Raw genomic sequence first — 15,209 nt, forward strand, 5'->3', positions numbered from 1 at the left:
CTGTGTTTCCTTTTATTTAAGAAATTAAATAATTAAAAATTTTAATCAAATTTAACTTTGAAATTTTTCTTATTTATTTTAATTTAGACAAAAATGTACTATCAAATTTTTATATTCTATAATTATATTTTTTTTTTATCAATGAAATATATTGTATATATTCATACGTATATAACATATATATAAATATATTAAAAACATGTATCTCATGCTTAATAAAAATATGATAATTTAGATTATTAATTGATTGAATTGCGATAGAATACAAAAAATAGAGGGGGGGCGAAAGAAAATTAGAAAGAGTAAAAAATTTATAAAGAGATTGATATCGTTAATAAATAGCAAATCTATTTATTCCTAAAATTTATCAAGAATATTACATTTTCAACTTTAACTTTATCATAATGTTAATAATACAAACAATATTAAGTTTCATAAATCTTGCAATTTTTATTGAATAATTTTTCTATTTACAATTGAAGAATAACCTAATGATTATATTCCAAGAACAAATAAATGCTTCTATTTTCCTACTAAAGATAATTAACGTCATAGACTATATTGTTCAATACTTGATTAGCATAACATTTGAATTATATATGGGATAGGACAGGTTTAAATCAACAGGTTTATATGTAATTAAATATATTTTATTTGTTTCGATTGCGGTTTTTTTTTTTTAAGAATTAATATTCGACAAATTTCTCAATATTATTTTTTTTTTTTCAATATTCACAACATCTAAACGATAAAAAATTCTTATAAATTTAAATATATGCTATTTGATTTATTAATAATCCGCCGTTAATGATTTATTAAAATAACCGTATAAATATATATTTATCTTATATTTCATATGTATTTTTAACAATTATTTTCCTTATAAATTTAAGATAATATATCGTTCATTTTTGTATTATAACACAAACAATTTTTCCATTTTTATTCATTTTACAATTGAAAATATATATCATAAATTTAAACTGTAAATGTAGTTTTTTGTATTTCACTGTATTCACTGTATTCATGTACATCAAAAAATGAAAAATCTGTTCAGACTTTTAATAATTTTTTATGGAAACGATTATTACAAAATGATTATTTAGAAAATTTAATGCAATATTGCATTATTATCATTGAAATCAGCATCTTATATAATGTACAACAAATTTTTAATTGTCAAATTTTATAAATATATCATCATTATGCATTTTCGTTCAACAATATAATACAATATCTTATATCTTATATATTTTTATCTGTATAACTATTATTCTAAAATTCTAAGAATTTCGTTTATTTCAAGTTCTATTAATTTTAAAAAAGAGAAAAATATGAAATGAAAGTTAATAAAATAATATTTAATGATTTAAATATTATTTGTAAAATTAAAAAAATTATTTGTAAAAAAAATATTATTTGTAAAATCGAATAAATTGATTAATTTTTCTTTTTCATCATCGATCAAACGACAAACTTAATTACATGTAACGTCAATACGAGACAAGCATCTTTATATTCACACGTGCACATTTTAATTGTGTCCATTCGAAAAGACTTCATCATTATATATATATATATATATATAAAGTAAGTAAATACCATAGCAAAGACAACTCAAGCGTCAACAGCGTCACTCAATCTTGGACCGCTTTAACAGAAGGTCGATTTATTCTTTGGGTACGAATAACGGATAATTCACGTTTGAGCGTTCAACATTTACATTTTTAAGATTTACCTTGTGATCGTCTATTAAGATATCAAATAAAATAAAGGTAAGAAAGTGCGATATTTTTATTTAATATAATATAAATAATATAATAAAGTTATAAATATTTTAATTTTTTTTAACAATAAACATAAATGTTATATATATATCGGTATTTTTTATAATCTTATATATTCTATTTTTAATAAGAAATTCAAAATATTAATTGATCCTTTTAGCAGATTGTTTTTCTTTTTATAAAATTATAGTTAGATTGTAAATTATTAAAATCTTTAATTCTTATATAGAAAAATTTAGTAAATTTAATTTTTGATAATCAAAAAATTATGATATTTTCTTAATAATTTTACTTTTAATCAATTGATCAATTTATATTTATGATCGAATAAATGTTTTGAAGCTAAACAATCGTATAACGTAATCGTAATAATATAATCGTAATCGATATAAAAAAATAATTTAGACAAACATGTTATAAAAATATACATTTTTTTATTATCATATTTTAATTATCAAATTTATATAAATCTCTTTTAATTTTATTTAACATGTGTATCTTTTTATATTTATGATATTTGCGTTCTATGACATTGTAATAAAAAGAACTTTTATTTAATCATGATGTATCGAAATATCTAAATTATTCTTTTATATCGTTATACAATTGTTTAGCTTCAAAATATCTATTCGATTCTATAAATTGATCAATTGATTAAAAAGTGAGTAGTTCGCGCTTTGTAAGTATAGAGAAAAAGATAATTTAAAATCTCTATTCCGTCTGTATCTATCTACCTATTACGTTTACAATCTGTAATAAAGACATGATAGAATAATTGCGGATTATTTAGCCATATTTTCTTGCCTATTGTATTGTCGTTGCAATAAAACTTAAATTGAAGATGTTACGATGCAAACGAATATTAATTCAAAATAATATTTGAATAATTGACTCGAAAAGGAGCAAAAGCTAAAACGACGAAAGATAAAAATTTCATACTTACTTATTTCACGAAACATGTTTCGCTTTTGTCTATACATATATATATATATATATGTATAGTTTTACATCTATACAGAATCGCTTAATAACGATGCGTATCATTCTATTCTTTTCCGAAGAACAACATATTATTATTATTGGACTTACAACTTAATTGCCGTTATCTTTTTGTTCTGTTCGAGAATAATCAACAATCAAAAATTGATCGAATAAATATCGTAAATTTTCTTTTTTTGTAGATATGTGGCACTTTTTGTGGATCGTATTTCTTGCATTGGCAAATGGCGACGAAATTAAAACAATTTATTCATGGAACGTGATCGAATATAATTTTCCAAATGATAATATTCGAAATACGCTGATATCTAATGGTGACTATATCGAAGAGAATAATATGCCAAATGGTATGCAAATTTGGAATGATAAAATATTTATCACTATACCACGATGGAAGAATGGTGTCCCATCTAATCTAAATTTCTTTTTAAAAAATGATGAATCAGGTATTTATTAGCTAATTACTTACTTACTATAGGAATTTAAACTTTTTAAATTTAAAGTTGTATAATAAAATGATTTAACTTTATAACTATAATATCATAGAAATAAAAATAATATTAATTCTTTAATGATTAATGATTTTTCTGTATGTTTAAAGTTTGTTTAAAAAATTATATTAATTTTATAAATAAATACAATAAAATATTTTTTTATTAATTTATCTTTTATATAGAATCTCCAAAATTAAATCCTTATCCTAATTGGGAAATGAACGATATTAATAAAGTTGATAGTATAATAAATATAATCCGTGTTAGAGTTGATGCCTGTGATCGATTATGGGGTGTCGATACGGGTGTTGATGATATTTTGGGCAATAACACTGTTATACATCAACCGAGAATTATCATAATTGATTTAAAAACAGATAAGGTAGAATAATAAATTATTATCTATCGACAATATTTATTTAATCTATAATATTTTATACGATATATACATGTCTATGCATGTTACGTAACATTTATTTGATTTATTGATTTTTTTCAGATATTGAGAATTTATCCTTTAAAAAGTTCAGATCAAACATCCGATTCGTTTTTCGTTGATTTAGTAATCGATGTAGATCCAAATAATTGCGACAATTCGTATGCTTACATTTCTGATCTCAGTGGATATGCTTTAGTAGTTTATAGTTGGGCCAAGAACGATTCCTGGCGTATCACGCATAATTTCTTTTATTTCGATCCTCTCTACGGTGAAATATTATATTTAAATCAAAATCTTGATTATACGATATATTTATTAAAATTCTATATTTAAAAATTCTATTTTTCATTTTTAGGTAATTACAATATCAATGGATTCAACTTTCAATGGAAAGATGGTTTATTTGGATTATCTTTGTCCGCGTTGCAAACCGATGGTTACAAAATTTTATATTTCCATGCGATGTCTAGTATCGCTGAATTCTCAGTATCTACGGAAATTTTGCAGGATCACACATTAGAGAAATCTAGCGATTATTATGCTTTTCATTTCGAGGGTGAAAAAGGTCCAAATAGTCAGGGGCCCAGTTCTGTGATCGATACGAATACCGGTGTCGATTACTTTACTCAAATCAACAGAAATGGCATCGCTTGTTGGGATACCAGTATTGAATTGAATCCAAATACATTCAGTAAGTATTAATTATGGCTCTTTACGTCGGTAATTCCGATATTAATTCCGCGTTTCAATTTTACCCACGAAACCGATACCGAACCGAAATAATATTCATCGAAGCGTAAAAATGTCTGGCATGATAAATTTGTGGCTAATCTTAATTTAATGCCTACGTTTTTCGTTTTTTCAATTTCGTTTATATCTTTTAACTATCACAACTATGTCGAATCGAAAATGATAAATTTATGATAATATATAGAAATTATTACAAAAATTGATAGCGAAAATAAATTTATTATTTTTATATATGAATAATATGATACATAAATGAATATATGATAAATGATCAAGCTATTTTATTATATTCGTTGAATTTCTTTCTTCTATAAAAATTTAAATCATCTGATGTGAAAAATAATATCTTTAATCTAATTTACATTTCTTTTTTCCAGTTTTAGTAACTGAAGATAATACAACGATGGTCTTCTGCAACGATTTATCCATCGATCGGTCTACTAACACGATGTACGTGCTCTCTGATAATTTTCAGCAACTTATGTTCTCTAAATATGATGTGGAAAAACGTAATTTTTTCATCACAATGTTTGATCTCGATTTCTTAACGAATGCTTGTAAGAAAAAAGATGATAAACCTAAAAGACGGCTTCCTCATATTCTTTAATGAGTTCATGTCAATGTATAAATATATTTATATATTATAATATATATATATATATATATATATATATATATATGATATATTTATATACTCAAAAATTAATAAAAAAACTTTGTTCAGATTTTTGTTTGACAAATTATAAAAATATAGATTTATTAAAAAATATTTTTTTTTTCTTCTTCTTTTTAAGTACAATTCACGAAAGAAATTGTTTCGTTCATTTATTTATTCACAGTAATTATACAAAAAGAATATTTAGAACGATTACACGCAATATGTGAAGACCGCATAAAATATATGTTATAATTAACATTTTTTCTAATTGTGTTATAATTAATTTCCTATATTTCTATTCAATCCCATCAAAAATTTCTTTTTTTGATTTCATTTTTTTGATGTCGTTCTTATAATACGAGTAATTATATATTTACAAGATGTTCATTGAATTAATTATACATATAATATAATATGAATATTTACATTGAGAGATTTTAATAGAAGGAATTTTTTTTTAGATAGAAGGAATTTTTTTAAGGAAATTTAGGTATAGAAATAATAATTACATACACTCGTTAATGTTAATAATCGTTAAAAATAAAATTACAATGTTATTCGACATTGTATACACAAGCGCTATTGCATTTATAAAAAAAAAAAAAAAAAAATGGAGAAAAAATTATCTTTTATTACAAATAAAATAATTTTTTTGATATCGTCTATTTTGGTCCCAATTTTATGATTTATTATGCACATATTATAAAAAATGTAATAAAGTATGATGCATTTTTGAAAATATGTTGATCACAGGATAGTACATGTTTTTGACTGAAAATAAATTTTTCTTGTAAATTGATCGAGAATTTTAATTTTTTTCAAATTATAATTATATCATTGCGTATTATGTTATATTATCTGTTATATTATAAATACACATACTTTAGATTTTTGATTCACAGTACCAATTATTCTGCTACCATTTTCCATTGCTTGCGACTTTTTACTTTTAAATATCTTTCCCATTTTACCTGAAATAAAATAATATATATATATAAATATATATATATATATATAAAATATTTATGATCTTTATAACAAATTGCATATTTTTTTACTATTTTTTAAATAAATAAAAATCAAAAATTAAAAAAAAAATCTTTATATCTAAATATGATTTATATATAATATTATATATTATATATTATTATATATTATTTTATATTATTATAATATTATATATTATTATATATTATTTATATATAATATTATATATAATATGCTATAATATTGAAATTTGTATATCATCAGTCTATAATTTTGTCGAATTTTTGCAATTATTTATTCTTATTACCTATTCTCGATGATGGCGATTGTATAACATCAGCGTCATCTTGACCATTATCAATCTTCAATTTCTCCTCTTCGATAATCTTATCCTTCTCTTCGTTCTGTTTGTCAATTTTTATCATCTTCTCTGTATCAACTCTTAATCCTGAATTTGTATCTTTCATCGAACATTTTCCTCCTCTTTCCGATTTTCCTGGCTCATTTTCTTCTACCATTTCTAAGTTTTTATTTATACCCTTTTCCATATTTGTTTCATTTTCTATTTTATCGTCTTCATTTTTATTTTTCATTGACGACGATATTTCGATATAAGAATTTTCACTTTCAACTTTTAATCTTGATGGTTTTGCCGGTGACGTGAAATCCGATGAGATAGAAGATATTTGTTTCTCAGGACTCATCTCTTGTTTGCTATCATTCTCAATATACGATTCCATTTGCAATTTCATTGGTTCTGATTTGAAATCTTCACTATTAATTTGCATACTATCCGTTACATCTTTATTTTCATTATTAATTTCTTTATCGTACTCTATTTTTTTTGTCGCAACTTCATTTATATTCGTTTCATCATTCTTCTTTTTCTTATTTTCATCGCTATTCATCGATTGTGAATCATTTTTTTCATTGACGTTCTTCTCAATATCTATTCTTATTTCTGATTTTTTATCGTCGTCTTTTGATTCTTCATTTTCATTTTCTATTTCCAATTTTTTAGATTCTTCCAAGTCAATCGACAATTTTTCCGATATTATTTCAATTTTCTCTTCGTTTGATTCCCCTTCCGATATATCGTTAATAGATTTTTCAAGATTTTTGGAATTATTCTCAGGACTCTCTGATTTCTGAATATTGCTCGTCGAATGTATAACGTTATTTGTAATATCATTTTCGATATATTTTATATTTTCTTCAATTTTTTGCTGGGCCATTTCCATCGTTTCTTGTGAACTCATTACAGATTCCGTGACATTTTTTCTCAGATTTAATCGATCGTTAATTATTTCGTTAGTATGTTCATCACGAGTCTCATTTTGTAGTCTGTTTATTGGAACTTTTAATGGCGGTAATGCATTTCTTTTCTGAATATGTTCCTATATTCGAAACAAGAATGTATCGATTTGTTTTCGATAATTTGTAAAGAATGTGTATAATTAATATACACATATTAATATATATTTTCTTAACTTCTAAAATAAATTATTTTGGTGTTTTTTGCTTTTTTTTTACTGTATAATAAATTACTGTATAATAATTTTGAAGAGATCTTAAAAGACTGATCTATGATCTATATTATAAATTTAGTTTGTCGTTTATGAAATAATTAAAATAAATTGTAATTACCACTTGCGAGTTATCCATTTCTTTTTGGATACGATTTGTTTCACGTCTCTGACCAATTAAGATTGTATGACAACCACCGCATGAAATCTATATATAACATAAGTTTATGAAGTTTAAAATTTTTTAAAATTTACTTAATTATATGAATTATACAAGAGAGTAATTATGCGACACATAAATATATAAATAAAATTACGTTTGAAATGAATAGTTCTTTGTATCTTTGGACAAAAGTTAGTTCGTGGACGTTGTTTTCATTTTCTTCCAAACCTAATTTTCCATGTCTTCCGTCACCACATGTATAAAGTTTTCCAGATTCTGTTGCAGAAAAGATTAAAAAAAAAGGAAATATTCAATCGATAAAATTTGCGTTAAAATTTACCAGTAAGAATAGCAGTGTGACTTTCTCCGCATGAAATACGACTAATTTTTTCATTTTTTAACGCGCCTTGTGGAAAAAGTTTCGGTGTATGAAGTTCCGTTACATTTGTTCCTAAACCGAGTTGACCGCTCGAATTACTTCCGGTGCAATACAAATTATCATTTTCTGTCGGAATAAACATTTTTTTTTTAACACATAATATATTTATTTAACATCGAATGGATATTGTAATTTTAAATAATTTTAAAAGATTATACCTGTTAGAATGAGGGTATGATGACCACCACACGCTACATATATAACAGGGCTTGGTAATTGCATTTGTTTGGGCATAATTTGCGTAGAAAAATTGATATCAATTCCTAATTTCCCACTTTCCGATTCGCCGCATACGTAAACGAGACCATTTTCTATACAAATTTGAGACTTGATATTTGTTAACACAAAAAATTACCAATATTTAATATTTTATCGAAATCGATAATAAAATTATACATATATTTTTATTTATTTTCATCTAATACCATTCAATCTATCGATCTTGATACATTTATAAACAATATTTTTTTATACGGTATAAATTATTAATCGATAAAGTTTGGAAAAAAAGGATATAGTTTAAATTACTATATTTTTCTTAAAGAATCTTTTTCAACAACAATTACCTGTCAAAAATGTAGAATGATAGTAGCCCGTATTAATTTGTTTCACAGGTTCCGGAATATGTACTTTCGTCGGTTTGTTCACTAAGCCAGATATATCCGGAAGTCCTAGTTGACCTTCGAGATTGCTACCCCATGCGAAGACGTTACCATCACTCGTGAGTGCGAGCGAATGATGAGAACCCGCAACTATTTGAACAATCTTTGATCCAGTTGGCCCGGAATCGTATACCAATACGGGAGTGCTCGCGGAATCGCCTATCGCGGAAATTCCTCGACCGAGTTGTCCTTCCTGATCGCTGCCGCAGGCAAAAATTTTTTCCGCTACTGAAACATTATTATTACGTGCTCCTGTTTCGAATTTCATGCTAAAATAATTTCCACATATTTGATGATCATGATTAATCATAATTAAGATCTTTTTTTTCTTTTTCTAGACAAATAGATTTTTACAATTTAAAAGCAATTATTATTATGTCGAAAGAAAAGATCAAATAAGATATTAGATATAGATATCAATTCTAGAATTGAGAGAAAACATTAAAACAATTTTAATAATAGAGAATAAGATTAACACGTAAATCGTTAATTATAAATATGTATGAACAACAAACGAGTTTATAATATCATATTGAACAACAAATAGACATTTTTTGAATGAAAAATGCGATCTATGCATGTTTTATTATTACTAAAAATATAATTTACTAAATTAATAAAATAATTGTAAACGATGTTTTACCTGTGCAAATTAGCGTGTGTGCTCGTCCGCATGCGACATGTGTTACCTTCTCGGGTTTCAAAACTGTAAATTAATCAATTTTATAATATTATATATAATATATATATATATGATATTATATAATATATATATTATATTTTGATATTAAAATAGATATAAAATACAAACTTTTTACGCAAGATGGTTTGCTAATATGATTTTTATGACCCAAACCAAGTTGACCCCAATCATTACTTCCGAAAACGAAGAGTCTGCCGCTTTCTAAAAACAACGAAATCCAAACTTTTGATTTAACAAAGAATCAAAAGATATTATTGTATGCATTGTTACAGGTTGTGTAAATATTTTTACTATAATGATAAATATTAATTTCTTTTTTAAACATACAAATAATACGATATAAACATTTTTTTTTCACTTATTCATTAATGGTGAATTTGAATTTTATTTAGTAATAAAATGTCAATGTGAAATGGCTAAAATATAAATCATATGGCAATAATAATAAATAATATTCTAATATACTGATAATTAATTATTCTAGGAATAAATATACCGTAATATAAAAATATCAAATATCAAATTTATAAATATTACTTTCTTACAATGATTTAATTAAAATGTTTAAAAGTTGAAGTTTTTAACTTTTTTTTTTTTTTTTTTTTTTATAAAGCAAGTTAAAAGATTCGATTCGATTATCAAAGAATATATATAAATATATATCAAAGAATATATAAATTATCAAAGACTTCAAAATGAGTAAGATGATATCGGAAAGGATACGCGAGTTTTAAATAACTTCACGATTAATCGATTAATGATTAAACTATAATACGATGATAACAATATGTCGACTTTGTTCGATAGAGATATTTACATACGTTATATATAAATGTTGTACGTGCCAGAACATTGCGTGGTCATATCGATTAACCGGACAGTGGCTATCCCTATGTAAGCCTGGGTCAACTTCTTTGTGAACTATGCTACAAAAACTGTTAATCATGCTACTATATATAACTATATATAAGTACACATATATATTGTCAATTATATCTAGTTAAGATCTTAGCATTATAAAAAATACAAATTGATGGAATATTTTCGAAAAAAGATAATAATATCTATGTTAAAGGTATAAATAAAAGGATCACGTGTAATATTGATATCGTTAAAACCTCTATAGTCATTCATGCGCGTTTGTCTATTGATTTCTTTTAAAATCAAATGTGCTTGTCACAGAATAGATATAATAATATAGCATAAGACATATTCACTCACATATAGAGACATAAATTATATGAAAATTTTCATAGATACATCGAGTTGATTTTATATAAAATGGAATTGAATCATGTGTTTATATGTTTATATGTATACACATATTTATGTATTCCTACGTTCGAGAAGATTAGAAGAATAGCACCGATTAAAATCATCGCACATAAATATATAAATATCTCTTTCCTTGAGATTTTAAGAAAAATTTTTTTAAAATATTCAAAATTATTTAATAACTAGATTCATATCAAATATTTCAGTGATTTAAAAAAGAAATATTACAAATATAACACAAATATAAGAGTATAATTAATTAAATCTATATATATGTATAGAACAAATGAAATTAGGAATGTAATTACAAAAATCTACTTGTAACCAACTTACGGCAAATAACTGCAGAATGTTCGTCTCCACAAGAAATGGAAATTACTGGATCTCTGCGTATGAAAAAATGAGATGCAACATTATCTGCGAATCTACTACGTCCGATTGTAAATACTGCCCCTGTTTCTGAAAAATCATGTAAAAAATATTCATTAAATATACATTTCTATCTAATATTGATAAAATATTAACTTTACATAAAAAAATATTTATTTTTTTTACTATGATTAACAAATAAAATGATTAATTATCATTGATTAATTATTAATGGTATTGGTATTGTTTGTTGTAACAGATGTAAATTTTCGATTGTAATAGATATAGATATTTTTTTTTCGATTTCGAAGTATAATATAATATAATATAATGTAAATAAATACATCTATTATCTTCATTCTATTATCGTTTGCAATATTTACTTGACAAAATATTTATTCTTTATGTTGTTAAATCATTGATTGTAAACATTGTCAAATAACAACTTATGTCTGTGAGAAAAACGCAAAACAAAATTTGTTCTTTTCCAATTCTTTGGCGATTCGACGATCGTCAAAAATTTTGTAATTAACGAAAGATGAACATATCTTTTGCTTTTCTGGATTCAAGGAAGTATGAATGGTCATATAAGTAGTCATATATTTATTCGCGAGAAATGGTGGAACGTGTGTAACAAATAAATAGTATATACTGACATGCTAAATCTTCGATGATTTATTTAAGGAGGTTAACGCGATAACGCGATATCAAAGGACGAATCGCTACTTTCTTTTTTTTTTTTTTTTTTACGTCTGGCACGAAACGCGTAAGTAATAGCCGCGCAAAAATCGTGCGGTCAAGAACGAGAGGCAAGATAAATATCCTTTAATGCTATAAACACACGCGCGTTGATGACGTTTGAGCCTAAGTTAAATATGTTCCACAAATATAAGAGCTAAAATTGCGAATGATGCATATTCATTGAAATTTAAAAATCTAACGTAATAATTAGCCGCTTTGATCAGATAAAAGAATCGTTATCGCTTTACATAATAAATATATAATTAAAGATTTTTTATTCGGATCTAGAAAAAGATCTATGTTCGATCGATATTAATCGTCTCGAAAATCAAAAGTAGCATATACAAGAGATTAAAGAGACTTGGACATGGATGTTTATTCGAGAAGGATCGTAACATTTTTTATTCGTTTAAAAAAAGAAAGAAAAGAAAATTGCGTTTGTAAACGTTTCCAAATAAATATATTGCCAATAATTGCTTCCAAAAAATTTCGAAAAGAAAATAAATAAGATAAAACAATTAATAAAATTGAAATATTAAAAGTATCCTAAAAGTTTATACAACTTTATCATATTTTTTTGTAATTTTTATTTAATTGTAATTTAATTTCTCTATAATCTTTATATTTAAATTAATACACGTAAAATGAAAGGAATGAAAATGATAATTTTAAAAATAACAATTTTACATTCCATTCATAATCGTATATCGATCGTTAAGAGTTATAATCATAATCGCATTTTTATTTAAGGAGGTTACACGTATATATAGATACGTGATACATACGTGTATAAATTTTTAAATTTGTCCTCGTGTGTTGCGATGCGAAGAATTGGAAATTAGAAATTTCTAATTACTATGGGAAAAATAGAAAAGGACGAACGTTTAGAAAAATTTCATTTTGAAATAATGCGAGATTACGAACAAATGGCCAACAGATACGAAACGAGCGAATATTAATTCTAATTTCTGAGTTTTCCGAAGGTCATCTATCAATGATTATACCGATAAAATCAGGTATAAATCTTTGGTACAAAATTATTATTTATTCAACAGTTGTTCTTATCAAAAGTTCAAACATTATCTCTTTGCATAATACATCGCGCATTCATATTTCAAACGATAAAGCGTTACTTTTTGTTAACTTTTGTTATTATGAGAAAAAAACTTTATTATCAGAGAAAGGCTAAAAAACGGAAATTTATGCATCAAAAGAATTTTAAGAAAATGAAAAAGATTTGATATATCTACGAAGAAGAGAAGGACGATAAATACAGTATTTCTCGAGAGAAAAAAAAAATTTCATTTGGATGGTTAAAGTTGCGTTGCTCAACGCGATTTGCGAACATTGTTCGCGAAATAATATTCGACAATCAATTCATTGCATATTATTGCTGTTTAATGTCTGTACTGAGAATTGTTCGGAAACAACTATTTTCTAAGAAAAGATTACAACAAATAGAAAATCATAAAATAAAGTTTTCTTTTTCAATATAAAAAAATATTAACAATTGTATAACAATCATAACGTGAAACTTTATCATAAAACATATGGTTAAAGTTATTGTTCGCGATTATTTAAGATGGAACGTGTCCTTATTTTGAAACGCTACACGCGAAATGGTAAATTCATCGTGTCGATACCATCGATGCGCTTATTTTCTAGTCAGTGGTGGTGCATCAGGTCGTTAACCCGAAGAATGCTGAGTCAAAATATTAATCAACATCGCAATATTTAATTCGAATATCATCTTGATTGAAAATACATTTCATTTTTAATTACGCAAAACAGTAATATGAAGCAAACGTAAAAAGGAATATAAATAAGTAAATATAATATAAAACATTATCATTGTACTCAACAAGTGATAATAATATTTTTAATGATAAATAATACAAAATAATACAATAATTTAATGCATTGGATCTTTTCTCGTCATATAATAACTCTTTCACTTAAGCACAATTATTCACGTAAAATTTAATATATTTAATATTCGATCATGATAAATAAATTATTTTCTTGATACATAGAATATATATAAAATTTGTTTATTTAATTCCTCAAAAATGATAAGAAATATAATCACTTTACATGAATATTTTATATTATAATCGATATCGATATTTATAAATATAACGTAATATTTTATAAAAAAAACGTATATACATATATTAAGTAAACGAATTGCAAATATAATTCTAAATTTATTAAATTTTACGATACATCATTAATTATTGAATAATTGTATAATAGTATATATAATAGTATATATACTATAACGAAATAAAATATTCCTCAAAAAACAAAATATACATAATATCACTATCATATAAAAAAAATTAATAATATTTCACCAAAGTATTTCATAAAAATGACTTTCGTTACAAATAATATGATTCGAATTAAATTTCGTTCTTTCTTTTAAAATAAAATTTGTAAATTTCCATAAAATAAAATATAAAATCATTTTTCTTTTAATACTGCTACTACTAATAATAATTTTGTTGTTCGCAAACCACTGAAATGTTTCTTTAATAATATATTTTCGATAATCACCGGTATGCAATATGAAAAAATACATTCGAAAAAAATTAAAAAATTATTTGAAAATATCAGTGATAAATATTATGTAAGATGAGTGTCGATTGCGTGAAAGTGGAATCATACGTGCGATCATACTCTGTGCGATTTCGTTCAAATTTTTACCAGGTATTGTTTCCAAGTCTGTCAGACCCATGCTCGAACGTTCTACGGCGGAACATACGACCGACTAACTGCCGGTTAAGCATGGCTATCATGCTGGTAACTTAAACCGAACGTTGCTTGGCAACTAGAAATCAATTTCTAATGGCAACCACGCGTTGAACGTGTATGTTTCAACGAGTTATTGTAAGAATGAGAACGATCGTTTGTCGTCAATATTTTTTCGCGAAAATTAATAATAGTAAGTAAAAATAAGTAACTAATTATTTATACACGCCTATTTCGAATTCCTTCACACATCCGTTTACAACGAAATCCAAATCACTTCCAAATATCATTTAAAATTCAATAGTGAATATTTTATTTTATTTCATTTCTAAGTGATAGAAATAAATATAACAATTTACGATTTGCATTTTTTTTTTTTTTAATTATTTTTTGCATTTTCACCCAAAAATTATTTATCTTTTACTTATATATTTATGTAGTTAGGTTTTCGAAAATAAAAAAA

The 15,209-nt window shown here is 24.6% G+C and overlaps 2 protein-coding genes across 2 annotated transcripts; one reads left to right on the forward strand and one right to left on the reverse strand.

Moving 5' to 3' along the window:
- The first annotated feature begins 1,624 nt into the window (after nt 1-1,624).
- Nucleotides 1,625-5,135, forward strand: LOC122713103 (protein yellow-like). Its single transcript, XM_043933250.1, has 6 exons — nt 1,625-1,775; nt 2,969-3,232; nt 3,463-3,662; nt 3,780-3,987; nt 4,075-4,410; nt 4,847-5,135. Exons 2-6 carry the CDS (start codon nt 2,971-2,973, stop codon nt 5,074-5,076), a joined length of 1,236 nt encoding a protein of 411 aa, XP_043789185.1. The 5' UTR covers nt 1,625-1,775; nt 2,969-2,970; the 3' UTR covers nt 5,077-5,135.
- A 705-nt stretch (nt 5,136-5,840) lies between these two features.
- Nucleotides 5,841-14,732, reverse strand: LOC122713115 (X-linked retinitis pigmentosa GTPase regulator-like). Its single transcript, XM_043933268.1, has 12 exons — nt 14,702-14,732; nt 11,216-11,341; nt 9,716-9,808; nt 9,548-9,610; nt 8,809-9,132; nt 8,401-8,553; nt 8,144-8,308; nt 7,958-8,079; nt 7,762-7,848; nt 6,422-7,511; nt 6,010-6,098; nt 5,841-5,898 (listed from the first exon to the last, which is right to left on the reverse strand). The coding sequence occupies exons 1-12, from the start codon at nt 14,730-14,732 to the stop codon at nt 5,875-5,877; spliced, it is 2,367 nt and encodes a 788-aa protein (XP_043789203.1). The 3' UTR covers nt 5,841-5,874.
- Nucleotides 14,733-15,209: the final 477 nt, after the last annotated feature.

Source organism: Apis laboriosa, unplaced genomic scaffold, assembly GCF_014066325.1.
Source record: "Apis laboriosa isolate Shangri-la unplaced genomic scaffold, ASM1406632v1 scaffold22_cov146, whole genome shotgun sequence".
In the NCBI taxonomy this organism is placed as follows: domain Eukaryota; kingdom Metazoa; phylum Arthropoda; class Insecta; order Hymenoptera; family Apidae; genus Apis; species Apis laboriosa.

What these genes read in the sequence shown, in the direction of transcription:
- LOC122713115 (XM_043933268.1), bottom strand. Translation starts at nt 14,732, where the DNA reads ATGGGTCTGACAGACTTGGAAACAATACCTG. An exon ending in ACATTCTGCAGTTATTTGCC is followed by an intron (nt 9,809 to 11,215) that starts GTAAGTTGGTTA and finishes CGTTGTTTTTAG; the next exon opens with AAAGCGGCAGACTCTTCGTT. An exon ending in ACACACGCTAATTTGCACAG is followed by an intron (nt 9,133 to 9,547) that starts GTAAAACATCGT and finishes ATAATGTTTCAG; the next exon opens with TAGCGGAAAAAATTTTTGCC.
- LOC122713103 (XM_043933250.1), top strand. Translation starts at nt 2,971, where the DNA reads ATGTGGCACTTTTTGTGGATCGTATTTCTTGCATTGGCAAATGGCGAC. An exon ending in TTGATTTAAAAACAGATAAG is followed by an intron (nt 3,663 to 3,779) that starts GTAGAATAATAA and finishes GATTTTTTTCAG; the next exon opens with ATATTGAGAATTTATCCTTT. An exon ending in ATTGAATCCAAATACATTCA is followed by an intron (nt 4,411 to 4,846) that starts GTAAGTATTAAT and finishes TCTTTTTTCCAG; the next exon opens with TTTTAGTAACTGAAGATAAT.